We start from the raw sequence: 16081 nt of genomic DNA, 5'->3' as shown, positions 1-16081 counted from the left end.
ATAAAAGTGCAAACATAAATATCTTTATGATCCAATTTCAAATTGGCGCATAATTTATGTTTGCAGATGACACAACAAAATTGTCAAGAGGATAAGCGAACAACAACAAGAACAAATATCATGAGCAGTAGCAGAAATAACATGAAATGAAGAGTATTTTCTTTTTACCCTTCAACATTACTTTTCCCCCTTTTTCGACTTTTGCACAAGTATGTATATGAAGATGACGTTTAAAAGTTAAGTGGAAATTTTTTTTTTGTGCTCGCGAACATTGCGAAAGTTTTCACGAACAGACAATTGACATTCATTTTGGCGCGGAATGTCGCCATTTCTAATATGTCAAAGAGTGGGCGCAATGTCGTTAATGTGCGATAAAAAAGCACAATAAAATGCACGAACGATAACGAGTCACCAACAGAAGAGGAAGGAAGCTACTCCAAAGGCAAGAGGAAGGAGAATATAAAAACTTTTTAGTGTGCATGCAAAATCGTTTTGTCAAATTTATACTTTAACTGCTCTTGACCAGCAGTGGAAAATTCTACTTAAATTATAAAACTAACTCTTTCTCACAAGCAAATTTCAAGTTTATTTCATAACCAAAATAAATGAAGGCTACAACTTTGTCAGCATGATAAACACAGACTTATTTTCCTTTTCACAAATATTTTTGCCTGTCTTGTACAATTGTCGTAAATTACTTTGGAAATTTCAATTCACTACTATTTGAAAGTGATGCAAAAGTTTTGCAATATCAATTTCAAATTGTGCTAAATTAAACAAAGGCAACTTATTTTCATTTAGTCGCAAATAGTAATGAAATTGCTTTTTATGCAAAATTGATGAGCTGAAAATGTTCCAGGCCAAGCATCTCGATTTTCTATATAGCATACAAAAGCATTTCATATAAATATTTATGCAAAATAAATGAATATAGACCGCCAACCGCACACACACATACATACTCACACATACATACACACGATTTGCATATGTATGCATAGAAAAAATGTCAAGTTCGGGTTGGAGCTCATAAAAATGGTGCTAGAGGAGCAAGCACCTAGCTCCTATTACGGCGTCTCATAGCATAAAATGACACGTTTTAACACTTGCACACAGACAACACACACACTCACTATACACACACATTTACCGAGAGGAAAAACCATAACATAGAGAGGAGTTGGCGCTTGGAGCTGGAACTGAAACTAGATTCGTGCATGCGGCTTTTGTGTGCAGCGTTTTGGGGCACACAGAGATGACAGAGCAGACGCTGCTGTGGGACTCTACTGCATCCACATCCACATCCACAGCATCCGAGCAGCAGTTCAGAAGTCAGTAGAGAGAAAGAGCAGAGTGTCCATGAACCATAAACCGCATTTTTACGTGCATCGGCTACGGTGTCGCAGCACAATAAAAGTGCAGCCAACATTAAACACTTTTTAAATTTCGGAACATGGCTTTAAAGCTAAATTTCTTGGTTTAACAATCTTCATTGGTTTTTTTTTCTTGTTTCTGCTCTATCTAACGAAACTGTCAATTTCGTGAAGAAGACAAACAAGCAATTATTTTGCAATATCTTTGGAATTAACAAACCAGTTTCCTGTCTCACATCCTTGCCACAGAGACAAGGGTAAAACAGAAACAGCAACCGAAAGAGAGAGGCAAAGAAGCGAAACGTTATCGATGTAACCAGAGTGTCAGTTCTGTGGCCAAGCAATAGCCAAGCGAAAAGCAAATGTAAAACAGAGAGGAAATGCTGAAAAATGCCTGAGAAAAAATCAACGAAGATGACAGCAGACAGTAGCAACAAATCCCGAGGTTGGGTATTAGGGTTGCTGATAGGAGAACATGTAGTTAAAGGTAGACTACTGATCGGATTATAATTCCAAGGACGTGTCCATATGTGCATACTAATGTGAAAGAGCTTTGCTTGCTTTTCTGTAGATGTCGCTATTTTTAGCCAATTATTGAATATTTGAATACATAATAGCTACACGGCATACTAGTTGCATACTTAATTTAAGGTTTCAGGTTTAAGTTTACTGATTTAATTAACTTGATCTGTTTTTAAATACATTAAGTTAAACTTAAGATATACAAACATATATTTTGTCTCATTAGAAAAATTCAAGTAGTAAAACTCAAAGTAACTACTCAAATATGCTTACGTATACTTAATTTAAAGCAGTATCTACACATATACCGATTTTAAAATGAATTTCACTAAAAGTAGTTAAAATATATTTTCCCGTTATCAAAATAACTCGCCAATAAAATATATTATGTAATTCTATTCTTAGGAAATAAATATAAAGTATTACAAATATTACGTATACTTAATTTATGGCAGGTTTTCCTGCTTAAGGTTAAATTTAAACAAATTAAATTAAAATAATTTTAACGGTCAAAATAGCTTTCTAATAATATATATGTATGTATATATGTATATTCTCATTAAATTTTTTTAAAAAATAATTACATAATCAAGCATCACAAACATACCTGCGTACACTTAATTTATAGCAGTTTTTCGTATTTAAAATTAAATTCAACAAACTAGCATTAAAATATTATACATTTTGCAACTGTCAAAATAGCTTGCTAATAAAATACATTTTCTCATTCAATCTTATGCTTTATCCCTTATTTTCACAGCTCTCATTCACGTCGACCCCAAATTGTGCATATAAAATCTTTCAAAGTACACGCAATCCCTTTCGCTAGCTACTCAGAAGAAATTAAGCCTATTAAGTGCTACCCTTATCATATTCCCCTTGCCGTATTCAACCTTTTTTATTGATACATTCTCGCTGGCACCGCCCTCGCTCTGCTCCGTATCTGGCAAGCGTTGAAAATCTGCCCAATTCGCTGCTTTGATTACGAGCTGTTTCTCGTCGTTGTTGGTCAGAAGCTGCTTCCACTCCTCGCCTCCGACTGGTATTAAACCAGGCAGCCGCCTAAGCCACAAACTGCCAAAAAACCAACAGGAAAAACTACTGAGCTGGTCAACATTTAGCTAACTATTTTTCTTTTTTTACCTACAACCGGACCGACACAGTTTTGTTACCTTTTGCTTTTTGCGAGTCGCTTTTAAATTAAGCAATTTGAAATGTAGCCCGCAGCCAACTTCCCTATCTTGCTCTCTGTCTCTCTCTCTCTCTCTTTCGTTCTCTCTCTCTCTCTGTCTTTCGCCCCCGCTTGAGACCGCAAAACGTTGGGCCACAACTTGTGTGGAGTGTCACGGTTGTAATCGCTGTTGTTGTGCTTGTAAGTTGGACAACAGCAACCAGTAAACCAGCAACCAGCAACAGCTCCAGCAGTAAAGATAGCAGCCATACGATGCTTAAGAACTATGAAGAAGTCGATGGCCACTGCATCGTTTCTAGTCCTTCGTCCTTTCTCACTTTTTGTGTTTTGCTATATATTTGATTGCCCATGTTGCTCGTTGGCCATTTGCTTTACGGTTAGCCAAGGCGAGCGCTGGTCAGTCTACGGCAGAGCCATTTTAATTTCACTTTACGGTTTTCAAACACAAAATCCTTTTGCCACGACACACGCACACATACGTATACACAACGGTAGTCAACCAGGTGTAACCAGAACGAGTCGTTTTTTATCGCCTTTGTCTGTTTGTTAGAGACGGGGTTTTGTTTGGGTTCTGGCTGGGCTATTAAAAAGCAAAATTCGAAATTAAATAGTGTTGCACTTTAAGAGAAGAGAAGCAGAGTGTGATGATATAAAATGTGGGCAAGGCTCATTTGTAAGTAGTTGAATGGAAATGAATTAGCTGCAAAAAAGAAAAGTGGAAAATGAAGACTGAAAGACGTTGCCAAGCAAAGCAGAAAAGCAGCTAAAGACGACAAAAGAAAGCGAATATAACAAAGTGTAATTTCTTTAAAGAATTTAAGCAATGATTTCCGACTTAACATAAAATTAGCTAAATTTGTAAGTAGAGTAAAATACCAATTTTATGAACACTTTACTTGTTACTTTTGACATTTGCAGAAACTGCTTTAATAACTTAATAGCTTTCCGATTCTATTTGATTGCTCGTCAGCTCGTTAGTCGTAAAATCGACGTTTTTATGAGCTGCTGAATAGGCAATCACATAAGCCCATTGAAAAGCACACATCAAGTGGGCGTAAGAGCAACAAACAATAAGCATAAGCCAACGTACTATACAAAAAAAAAAAATGCCGAGACACGAAAGAAAAAGCCAGACGAAAAACTCCAGCACGTGGATGGGCAGAAAGCGTGGTATAAAAATAAATAAATAAACTTTGGCACAATCTCAATTGTGGGTGACAATATTGTTTTTAATGATTTTCATGGCATTTACAGACAAACAACGGCACAGCAGCAGCCGAATGGGTGAGAGAGTGAGAGCGAGAGGAATAAAGTCCTGGAATCTTGTTATAAAATCTTTTTGCGAACGAATTGAATTCGTTTTTCGACTGAAAGGCAGGAACAAAAAATAAGAATGGAGGAAGAAGAAGGGCAGCATGAAAGAAATGCCGAAAGCATATGCGTGTTTGTGTAAGCGAATATTGCTGAGTGGAAGACAACAACAACATGGGGCATGGGACATGGAAAGTGTGGGGCAACAATGCAGCAGCAGCATACTCGTACACAGCATGCAAAGGATGTGCTCAAGCACGACTCAACAACAATACACAAACAGAAAAGCCAAAACCAAGAGAGTAGAGTGGAGTAGGGGGAGAAGAGAGCGGAGGGATGACCCATAAACTAAATGGCTGGCAAGTGTACAATGCAATTTATAATCAAGTTAAGAGCTCTTTGTTAATGCTGCAAACATGGGATATCTTAATGCATCTGCTAATTAAAATCGCTACTAACGAGCCACGAAACTCCATCGAGTTCTATGCTTAACTTGGAGGCAGTTTCCTGCAGCCAAATTGAATGCAATTTCTTTAATTTGAGCAATGTAAGACGCCAACTGAATTTATTTACATTCACAACTGAATCAACGCGCTCGATAACTACGCTTCATTATCAACCACAAAAAAAAAAAACAATCTAAGAGTAAATAAAAACTACGAGCAAACAAAAAAAACAATAAAACTGGAACTAAGCCAAAAGCTGGCTAGTGAGCAATATAAGTTCAGTCAAAGTTGCGTTAAGAAATCAAAGTAACTTTCTTGGCTTTGCTTTTTGCCACACGCTTCTTCTTATTCTTCTTCTACTTCTTCTGGCCAGTTTTATTCACCCCAGTTTCTAGTCTTTCTTTTTTCTTCATCAACCGCTTTTCACTTATTGGAAACTTTTAGCTGGCTATACTATGCTGTAACTTACCGCCTTCTGACCAGGCCAAATTTATTTACAATACTCTGCAATACTATAAAATATATCGAAAGGTTTCAGTGAATTTCGTGAAAACTATGTGAGCAAAATATTTCTAAAACCAGACTGATCTGTATAATATTTATTATTCATATTTTTTAATTTACTTCAATACCTATAAACTACTATATACTTCCAAATACAAACCACAATTTTCATTATTTTCCTTCTAGCTATATTTTTTTTGACATTTCCTTCACATTGCTTGGTTCTACTTTAATTGCATTTCTATTTTATTTTAAGCTTTTTTAATTGCTTTGGATTCTTGCCATATTTTTCTCTCTCTCTTAATATAATCTTGGTCTTTTTATTTTGCGATAAGGAAACAGAAATGACAACCTTTTACTTAATATCTAATTATGTTTCCTTCCTTTTCATAATTGGTTTACATTACAATCGTTGTTTTATTTTTATTCTCTTTGCTTCCATCAATTGTATGTCGAGAGAGCATTTTAAGTTCTTCCTTTTTGCATAGTTTTTCACTTGGTATTTGTGTTAGAAGTTAGCCAAAGGACAATGGCCAAATCATGCGTGTTATTTATACCTTTTGCCAAGGCAAACAACAAGAAGTGTTGTGATAAGTTTTGTAAGCCGGAAGATCAAGTCAAGTTGCACTAGAAACTCAGCTGGGCCAACTTCCCTGCACTAGGTTAATTAAAAACCTTTTTTTGACTTTACTTTTTATTATTAAATTTCTCAGTGCCTCGAACTAATTTATGACACATGGCACAAACTAGTACAAACTTACAGTAGTTGAACTCTTAAACAACAACAAAAAGAGATGCTACGCTTTCATCCAGGCGGGTGTCGCATCCAATGCTCGACTAGAAACCTGACTCATTTCTCTATCTTCCTGGGTGGCATGCCATTCATCTGATTGATAGAATTTAAAGCCATTCCTCCTTGCCAGCTCATAGGCAGCCATGGGTCCTCTGGAGCCAAAGTCATAGGGCATAGGATCCGGACGTTCTACATCGATGTAGGCCAAAACAGGCGAAAATATGCGCCAAATTTCGCATTGTTCATCGGTACGCATAAATAGCATTTGATTGCCAGCAAAAATATCGAGCAGAAGACTCTGATAATTGCCCAAAACTGAGCCACGTTCACGTGTCATAAGATTAAGCTGCGCTTCACGCAAACAAAGTTGCTCCTCTCCTGGCTTTTTCATCATCATGCGCATGAAGAGTTCCTCCTTGGGTGACAAACGCAGCACCAGCTCATTCGGTAAACTCTTGATACCCTCACTGCGATCACAATCCATGGGCTTATACTGCACTCTGATCTCTGTTTTGCTCTCATTTAGTGCTTTACCCACTCGCAATATGAATGGAACTCCGGTCCAGCGTTTGCTCTTAATGTGCAGCACTGCCATGGCAAAAGTGGGCGTCACGCTGTTCTTGGGTATATACGAGTGTTGGGTGTAGCCCACCTTGACGGGATCCGTTTCCATGCCATTATTGCAATACTGTCCCAGCACAAGATCGCTCATATCGAGTGTGATTATTTGCTTGAGCACCTTCAACTTTTCGTCCCGCATATCCTCGACATAATTGGAGTACGGCTGCTCAATGGTCAGCATGGCAAGCAATTGCATCATATCATTGGTCATTACATCCCTGATGATGCCAAATTGATTGAAATAATCAGCACGCGATTGCACAGGCTTATCACACTTCACACTTATCATGACAGCTGCAATGTGCTTGTTGCTCCACGTCTCGGACCAAATCCAATTAGTGAAACGCAGCACAAAGAAATTTTGTATAACTCGCTTGCTCAAATAATGATCAATCATATAAATCTGTGACTCCTTAAAGATTTGTGTGAGCTGCGTTTGATATGGCTTAAAAGTCAGCTCATTTCTGGCGAAAGGTTTCTCGACAATCACACGATTCCAGCCCGTTATCGACAAACACTTGCGACTTATATTCAAAGTCACATGATCAAACACAACCGGAGGAGTTGCCAAATAAAAGATGCGATTAGCCAGCGTCATATTGTGCTTCACCTCCTGACGCACCATCGATTCCCTGAGCTCCACATAATCCTGTGGATTGTCATACGATCCGCAACAACAATGCACATTCGACCAGAAGCTATTGTACTTGACAGGATCGCGCTCTCGATCTAATCCCATGTAAGGCACACATTTAATACGAAACTTCGCCAGTTCAAGTTGACTTCGGCAGAAGGTGAAAATTTTGGTGCCTTGTGGTAAAAGATTGTCACGATAGAGTTGCCAAAGTGCCGGAAAGATTTTGCTCAGCGCCAGGCGACCAGATGCGCCAAAAACCACAAAGGAGTAGGCGCTTTCATTGGTCTCATCAGCTGGTAGCATTTCTACTGAAAAATTTCTATTGCAAGTCCAAATTTTGGGTTTCAGTAATCGAAAAATTTAAAAGCAATTTCCAATTGCTGGCTATTTACATTACAGTTGCTTGGAGTGACAAGAAAATCAAATCAAATTACATCAGACATTAAAAATAGGACTCTTTCATAAGTCTTTTTCAAAATATGATAGAATTATAAGAACTTTTAATAATATTAAGTTAGTAGGAAATTTTTATATAAAAAGTTAATTTTTATTCACATTTTATATATATTTTTAAGACTTCGTAGATCAATTAAATAAATATCCAACATATTATCATATCAAATATTCCAGATAGTTATAGATGTAGTTTAATTATACAATAATCTAATCATAAGAGTTAATCAACGAAGTTTAAGACTTCGTAGATCAATTAAATAAATATCCAACATATTATCATATCAAATATTCCAGATAGTTATAGATGTAGTTTAATTATACAATAATCTAATCATAAGAGTTAATCAAAGAAGTTATAAAAAAATAAGACCTCTTTAAATTCAATACTTTTAAATTTTTAATATATTAAATATAATTATTATTTTCTTTTCAGATGTGAAAGGTTTTAAATGAAATTTATTTTCACTTATTAAAGCACAAAAATTAACAACTTCACTTAATTTTTGTTTTTCTTCAATTATTTAAAGGAAACCAATATCGACCACATTCCAATCTCAACCTTAAGCTATTTTTCATTTGCTTTATCAAACCAAAAACGTTTCCCTTGCACTGTATAATTTTCATTTTGCCCTCAAGTGGCTCTAGAAAAGAGCTATTAAAGACACATCAATTGTTCATTTTTCAGCTCTTTAAGCTACAATGTTTGCCAGTAGGTCAACCTCTGCTCTTTTCATTTATTTATTTTTTTTTTTGTTAGCCATTTGTTTTGGTGCTATGCTGGAAAAGAGCAAATAGCAGGGACGAACCCAGAGGCAAGCTTTCAAGGATATGGCGCTGCAGGCGGCGCGGAAATAAGCAGACAAACAGTTGGACACAGGAGTAGGGATTTGAACAAAGTTGCACAGTTGCAAAGTAGATATCAAAAGTAAAAATAGAGAGGGTCAGACAAAGGGCCAAGCCGAATGCGGGGGGATAAGTTGGAAAAGCAAAAGCAAAGCTGCCATTTTCCACATAAACACATAGGAGATTTCCACAGCTGTTGTTGCTGTTGCTGTTCCTTCAATTGCTGCTGTTTCTGTTGCTGCTGCTGCTGTAGACTGCAGACTGCAATTCAAATTCAATCATTACAAAATGCCCTAAGCTCCTATTCAAGTGCATTGGCAACCCCATAAGGTCGATAATGACGATGATTATGATGATTGCGATGATGATGATGACGATGATGACTCTGCTGCATTGCCATTTTCTTTGTGCACATGTTGTGAGTGCAGCTAATAGCTCCAGCTCCGCCTCTATCTCCGCCTCTGTCCAAGCCCTCTTCTGTTGTAACGCCTCCTCTGCCACATGATGAGCATGTGGCCACCACATTTTCTGTCTATGGCAATTTGTGCTCAATCATTGTAGGCTGGCATTGTAACACCTAAGTGCATCCGCATCCTGCCTGCGTCTGTGTGTATTCATTGTCCTGCCACATGACAGCAGAGCACTCGCTCTTTGGCGCCTCTCGTGATTTGCAGTGATAATTAAATTTCCCTTTGAGCCTGTGAGTACTGTCCACAAAATGCAATATGCCAAAATAAAAAGCACAATGTGTGTGGTACAGTCTAATGTAAACTTATCAAGGACCATTAAAGCTAGAATATTAACAAAAAGTTAATGAACCTCGTAAATTGGTTTTATAATTTATAAAATTTAATTTTCAAGCATCAGGGCAACAGTAGGAAGTTTGCTTTAAACGTTGAGCACCTTTCGGCAATCGATAATGAAATGATAATGCAAAAACATTCGCTGTGTGTAAATATCCCAGGTATGGGGTTATAATAGACTAACTTTCCTGTGCGGCTGACGGAAAAAGTTTTTGAAAAGGTTTTAGGCTAAAAATAGATCGATAAGTGAACGGAGAGAACTCTAACAAGAGGATTTGAGAGCTTAGTCGACCTGGCGACCTTTTCCTTACATTAACTGTTGCTGCAAAATAACATAGAAAAATCAACAACAATAGCTAAAAGATGCTGGAATACGTGCCACACCCAGCAAATCTCGTCTAATTCAGTGGCGTGTGTTTTTTTTCTGCACTTGAAACGTGCCCGTCAAACTCTCTGTATACAAATAATAGGCAAGCTCAACACGTTGCCTACAGCAAAGAGACAATAGAAGCAGGAGACAAAAGAGTAAGACCAACGGGTAACTGATTGTAGCCTGCCACTAATTAGCTCAGTTTTGATATACCCTGCATTCATTAAAGTCTGAAATGGGTCTCTCACTTCAATAAGCAGAAAACATAGAAACTAAATTTAAAGTGATTTACAGGGTATCCCACAGTCGTTAGTTTCCCAATCTTATTTTTTTTGACTCACGCGAAATGCTTAAAATCACATTACGTGGCATTTAACAAATGCGCTGACAGTTAGGCATTACTATGGGGACACGTGGCGTATGCTTGATATTTGTGTTTGCCATCAGCAGCGAAATTGTTAGATCGTGTTCCAAGGTACTTACAGACTGCTAATTGAGGCTTACTACTACGACTGCCCCACAGCATTTACATAAAGTTTGTTCAGCCAACAAACAGAATGGAAGTGGAAATTGACGTAAAGATTAATTGAACATTTGATAGAGAATTGAGCTAATAGAGATTACAATGTATGTGTAATAAATTGCGGTTAATAAATTGATAGAGTAAACAATGAACACACAATGAAAAAAACAATGTTGAGGACTAATGGTAACAATAACAAATGCCACTTTTCTTTGCGTCATATTCATTGGATAACTGATTGACAAACAAGCGGCCATTACGAGAAAAAGCAACTACATTTTTCACAAGAAAAACACACTACTAAGATAACATATACGCTAAGAGTTGTACTCTGTTAAAGCCTATTTCGAATAGTATGCGAACGCATATAAATCTAGCATGAATAAAGTCTTGAATTGACTTGCTGTAACTTAAAGTCCATTTATTATGCGCTCTCTCGCTGAAACGCTGTAAGCAAACTCTCGCTCGCCGCTTCTCGTCCTTCAAACTCATTTAAATGAACAAACAAAAAGCAAAGTATCTGCGCCAATACACGCACAAAGATAAAGTGGCCATTGGCCTTTGGCTTGGCTTTAGCCTTAGATATGAGTCCAATGCCATTTGTTTTCGGGACTGGGCCACAAAAACTTTGCTCGCTGCGCCGGAAAGTAGGCAACATACAGAAATTTAAGCACATGCATAAATCACAGAGGCTCCTCTTTTAGTGTCTTTGTGTGTGTGTGATATTGTGTTTAGCTGTGCGTCTTAAGAGTGAGAAAAGTGTGCATAAATATTAAAATAAAATTGAAATAGTAGCAAAAGGTTTAAAGCAAGTCAAAGTAAATGCTTGAGCCACGTGTTTATTTCATACAGTGTGATGTGTGACAGTTTTGGCAAATTGAAAATGCAATGAACAAAGCCACAGAAGCACTTTTCCTCTCATTGTGTGGCACTTAATTGCTGCACAAGCACATATATAAAAGTAAAGAAAGAGAGAGGGAGAGAGAGAGGAGAGAAAGAGAGACAGAGGAAATCACAAAAGTAGACTCAACAGCACTATGGGCAAAATGGCCATTTAAGGAGTTATTTAATAAACAAGACTTTACTTTACGATTATATAAATATAAGAGGATGCCAGTAGAAATTTAAGATTTAAAAAAAGGAATAATTTGTAGATTTTAGTAGCAGAAATATTACACAAGACAAGAAAAATAAAATATATAAGGGTTGTTATAAGAGGTATTAATATATTACATTTGCAAGGCTTCATTTTTAGGTGCAGTAACTTAATTTGGAATCTACTAGGGGCTTAGTTCAATAATATGAGTTTAGGTGATATGGCTCTATTTTGGTTTTTCTTTACTTTGTGTTTTGTTTGTGTGAAGACTTTATTTAATAAATAAAACAATTATGTATTTATTATTCTATTTATTAAATCAAGTAAAATAAAATCTAACTTGAATATGGATTTAGAATAAATCTAACAAAGATAAATCTTAAGATGTTTGTAACAATATTAAACAAAATCGAATTAATAACACAACAAAGGCTTTTTTCATTTATGAATTAGGAATTTTTTCATGATTTACACTAATTTCTAATCTAAAGATATTTTAGAATTTAGAATATTTAATCTAGATTTAGAATTTATCGGCAGACAATTTTTCATTGCAAATTCATAACATTTGGAATTTATACCATAGTGCACAGTCGGGGGCAGGCCATTAAGATCATAATTGCCAAAAGACTTGGACATGATGCAAGGAAGGGCAAGGAAGAAAGCACACACGCTTACACACACACACACTAACGCTTACACACGCTCAAACCTCACAATCGCACTCACACATTCATACATGCGGTTATTAGAAAAGGCACAGATTGAATAACGAGCAGGACACTAAGACAACCAGATAAAGAAGACGATGAAGATGAAGATGACGATGGAGAGGAACAGAGGAGCCTGGAGAGTGGAGAAGTCGTAGAAGTGCCAGCTGTTTCGGTTGCTTGCACTTTATTGTGGTTTATTTGTTTTCATTTACTTGGCTCGCTGCTTCACATAAAATTTAATTAAATTGTTTTATTGCATACGAGCAAATGGAATGTCTGGCCGTCAGCCAGTCAGCCAGTTAGTCAGTCAGTCTCTCAGTCGTTCAGTCTGCCAGCATGATCCGCAACTCCAAAGTAATCGTTGACAACACAACAAGTAAAAGAACAACATATAAAATACAGGGGGTTTGAGTATAATTAAAAGAAGCAAGGCGCGATAGACTTTACCGCATTTTTCAGGCACAAATCTTTTATTAGCTTTTGCTTTGCAGCATTTTTTCACTTGAAATCCTCCGCCGTAAGCACATTTTTTTTATACCGCAATAAAAGTCAAGGAATTCTTAAAAAGCTCATCAGAAAAGCGGCGACTAATATGCACTTCCAGCCAACGCAAAAATCGGATATTAAAATAAAAAAATTTCAAAATTTATATGTTTGCAAGAAACAGCAAATTATTAAACAAAGTTTGATGTGCAAAGCAATTGTGTATTTGCCATAGCAAACTTTGCTTTTAAATCCCAATTGCTGAAGTTTCTATAATGCGATTAAAGGCTCTCTCTTTGTATCGTGGCCCCTAGCAAATACGGCAGAGCATTAAATTGAATGCGAACAGTAGACTTTTCATAGGAATGCCGAGTAGTGGAAATAATCGTCCTCAAGTTTACAGTTCACAGGACTTCGACAGCCACATGGATGGCTATCTAAATAGCTTGGTAGGAAAAAACAATATTAAGGATATATGAATGTTGCCAGTGATTCCTTTTGAACTCGTTCTCGTTCCTCGCATTCTCGTTTTCCCTCAAATTGATTGAGTAGGGCATTTAAGACTCACTCACCATTGAAAAGCAATTTCATACTTGTCCCAATACGTGTGTGTTCACGTGCCAGCAAAAAATAAAAGAGAAGAAATCATTCAGAGACCAATGTTGAAATATTGCGTATACGCCTCTTTAAGCAAAAGCTTCTAAAAGGTAAAAGCTGTTAAATGATGCAAAGCAAATTGTGTATAAACCTTAAGCATGCCCCAAAAGCCTTTAATAAACATCAAAATTTAAACTCGAACAATGAAATTCATTATCATTAGACTTAGCCAAAGTGTACATAATGTTCGAGTCAGGCTCATTACAATTTTGCCCCCGCTCCCAACTGCATCTTGTTAGTTAATTAATTTCTTAAATAATTCATGAACAAACTGAAACTGTAAGCCATTGTGGCAGGGCAGTAACAATATTATGTCGCTTGTTACCACAGACACGGGCACAATTGACAATGACCCTCAAGATTGTTTAGTAATTCTTACGTTACCTAACGTTTCGTGCGTCAAACTGACCTTTGTTGAGTGTGTGTTTAATGTTATTAAAGCCCCCTTAAATATGCAGCTTAATCGGCAAGTTATTATAGCCAAACCAGTTGACTGAACCTTTTGTAAAGAAAGGAGCACAAAAAAAGAGTGTGCGAGCTTACCACCAACTAATTGGCAGCTGGCCAACAATTGACAACTGCTGATGACAGAGACTAATGATGAGTTGGGTAAGGGTTTTGCTTCAGTTGACGCAGCCAACGAAGTCAAGCAGCAAATTTTCAACAATATATGTACATGAATGGAACTCATCAAAATATACCTTCAGAAATCATTTCCATATACATTTTACTCATGACTTCAATATAGTCCGTATTATTACTTTATTATGCATATCGGTAGTTGAATAAAGCTTTTGTATGTTAAAGCCGACCACAACAAAAATGTGTTTTGTCATCCCTGCCATCGTGTTTGTATATTGGCAAAAACTCATTGTAGGAAAAGGCACACAGCAACAAAAAAAAAAAAATAAAAGTAAAAATACAAATACGGAAAAAAGAAGGGAAAGCCAAATACTTTGGCATATCTACATATTTCTGGTTCAATGCATCAGCAGAACATACAAACAAATGGAACAGCGAACAGACCAACAGATTATGCAGTGCAAAACACCAGCGACGTCGACGTCGCAGTCAACGTCGCTGTCTCTCTGAGAGCGTTGAAGGAATCCAGAGGCAACGGGCAACTGGCAGCAAAACCAGCAGAAGCAGAGCATGCCAAAGATGCCAATTCATTTGTGCCATAAAGCACAGTCCCCACTACAACTACATTCATATTGTGTTCCACATTTACATACACATACATATGTATATGCATTCAGTGTGTATCAGTGTGTGTACATATATGCTCAACTATCGATCTGTCTGTGGCAACATTGTAATTTGCAGCACTTTTCATTTGCTCATACCAATCGCGAACTTCAATAATCGCATTCTGTGCTAAAACGTGCAAATAAATGCGGAAGATAGAAAACTACTTGAAAATGTATTGAAGTTAAAGAATTTAATAAATATTCCTAACAAATTTAAGTGTATTAATAATGACAGATTTCAGAAATGTTGAATATAGAATACAATGTTGGAAAAATTAAAAAATAAATCTAGCTTGTTCCAATTGATAGTAAAAATACTTTATTTTAATACCTTTTATTTTAATAAACGTCGCTTTAAGAATATCAAATACAAACAAATGTAAAAGCTAGAAAACCACCTAAAATTTTAAGAAATCTAAATGTATTTTGTCAGCTGAAAAATTTTAATAAATATTGCAATAAAATATTATTAAAGGCACTTCAAAAGTGCCGAATTTAAACAGCATTTTTTGTATAGATAGTTATAATTTTATTTTCTTTATATAAGCCAAAATCAATGTGATGATACTTTTGGGAACACACAACACATAAAAATGCTTCAAAAGAATATATATGTATGTATGAATGTTTCTCTTTTCGGCGCCATTGAACTGTTAATAACAAATGGTAGATTGAAAATTGTAACCCAAATGTATTACGCCCCAACTGTCAGTTATTCTTTATTCGGTTTTCATTTTTTGTTGAGGATTTTTAGTTAGGGCAATTTGAAAGCAATTTCGGTTACTTTGTGGTGTTTGTAGTCATTTTCATGTTCATGTTCTTTTTGCATTTGTATCTCAATCTCTGGCAGAGCAAAAAGAAACGAAATATGTAAATTTTTATTACCCAAAACAGATACATTTTAATATCTTTTATGCTTTCATATATATTCCTTTTTTCTTTGGCATAGTGAATATAATAATTTGGAGCGACAGCAGCAGCTGGTCAGTCTGAGCTTTAGGCCATTAGATGAAAATAATGACCTACATATGAATCACACTTAGGGCTCTGGCCAAGTTATGAGTCCAACTGTCAGTTGGCAAAACTAAAACGTGTCTTTATGAAGAAAAACTGCTGCCTGCCTGACATGATGTTGTCTACATGTTGTGGTTACCCCAGTTTTTCAGATCTGCTCTCAGACTTCAGTCTAACTGTTTATTTGTTTTTGTACCGTCGAAAGTTTTACACTCTCATTGTGTTGTCGTTGTCCGTCATTTTGGTTGAAGTACTGTCTGTGTGTTGTTGAGTGACAATGTTTGTGTGTTGCAGGAAGGATAATTTGCTGTGACATGCAACTATTAAAACTTTAATTGGCGCCAGCCAGGAACAAAACAAAAAAACCGGATAAACTTTGTTTCAAATTCTATGAGTGAACTTCCCACTATCATTACGCATTATGGCGACCTTCACATAAGTAACTCTTTCACTTTTAAATGAAGTTTTATTTGT

At 36.4% G+C, this 16081-nt stretch overlaps 1 protein-coding gene across 1 annotated transcript; it reads right to left on the bottom strand.

Moving 5' to 3' along the window:
* Positions 1 to 6018: 6018 nt before the first annotated feature.
* On the bottom strand, positions 6019 to 7812 carry LOC133843040 (glucose-6-phosphate 1-dehydrogenase). Its single transcript, XM_062276395.1, has one exon. It carries the CDS (start codon positions 7700 to 7702, stop codon positions 6146 to 6148), a length of 1557 nt encoding a protein of 518 aa, XP_062132379.1. The 5' UTR covers positions 7703 to 7812; the 3' UTR covers positions 6019 to 6145.
* Between the last annotated feature and the right edge of the window lie 8269 nt (positions 7813 to 16081).

Source organism: Drosophila sulfurigaster, chromosome 3 (genome assembly GCF_023558435.1).
Source record: "Drosophila sulfurigaster albostrigata strain 15112-1811.04 chromosome 3, ASM2355843v2, whole genome shotgun sequence".
Classification (NCBI taxonomy): Eukaryota; Metazoa; Arthropoda; class Insecta; order Diptera; family Drosophilidae; genus Drosophila; species Drosophila sulfurigaster.
This window is presented reverse-complemented; position numbering and strand designations above follow the sequence as displayed.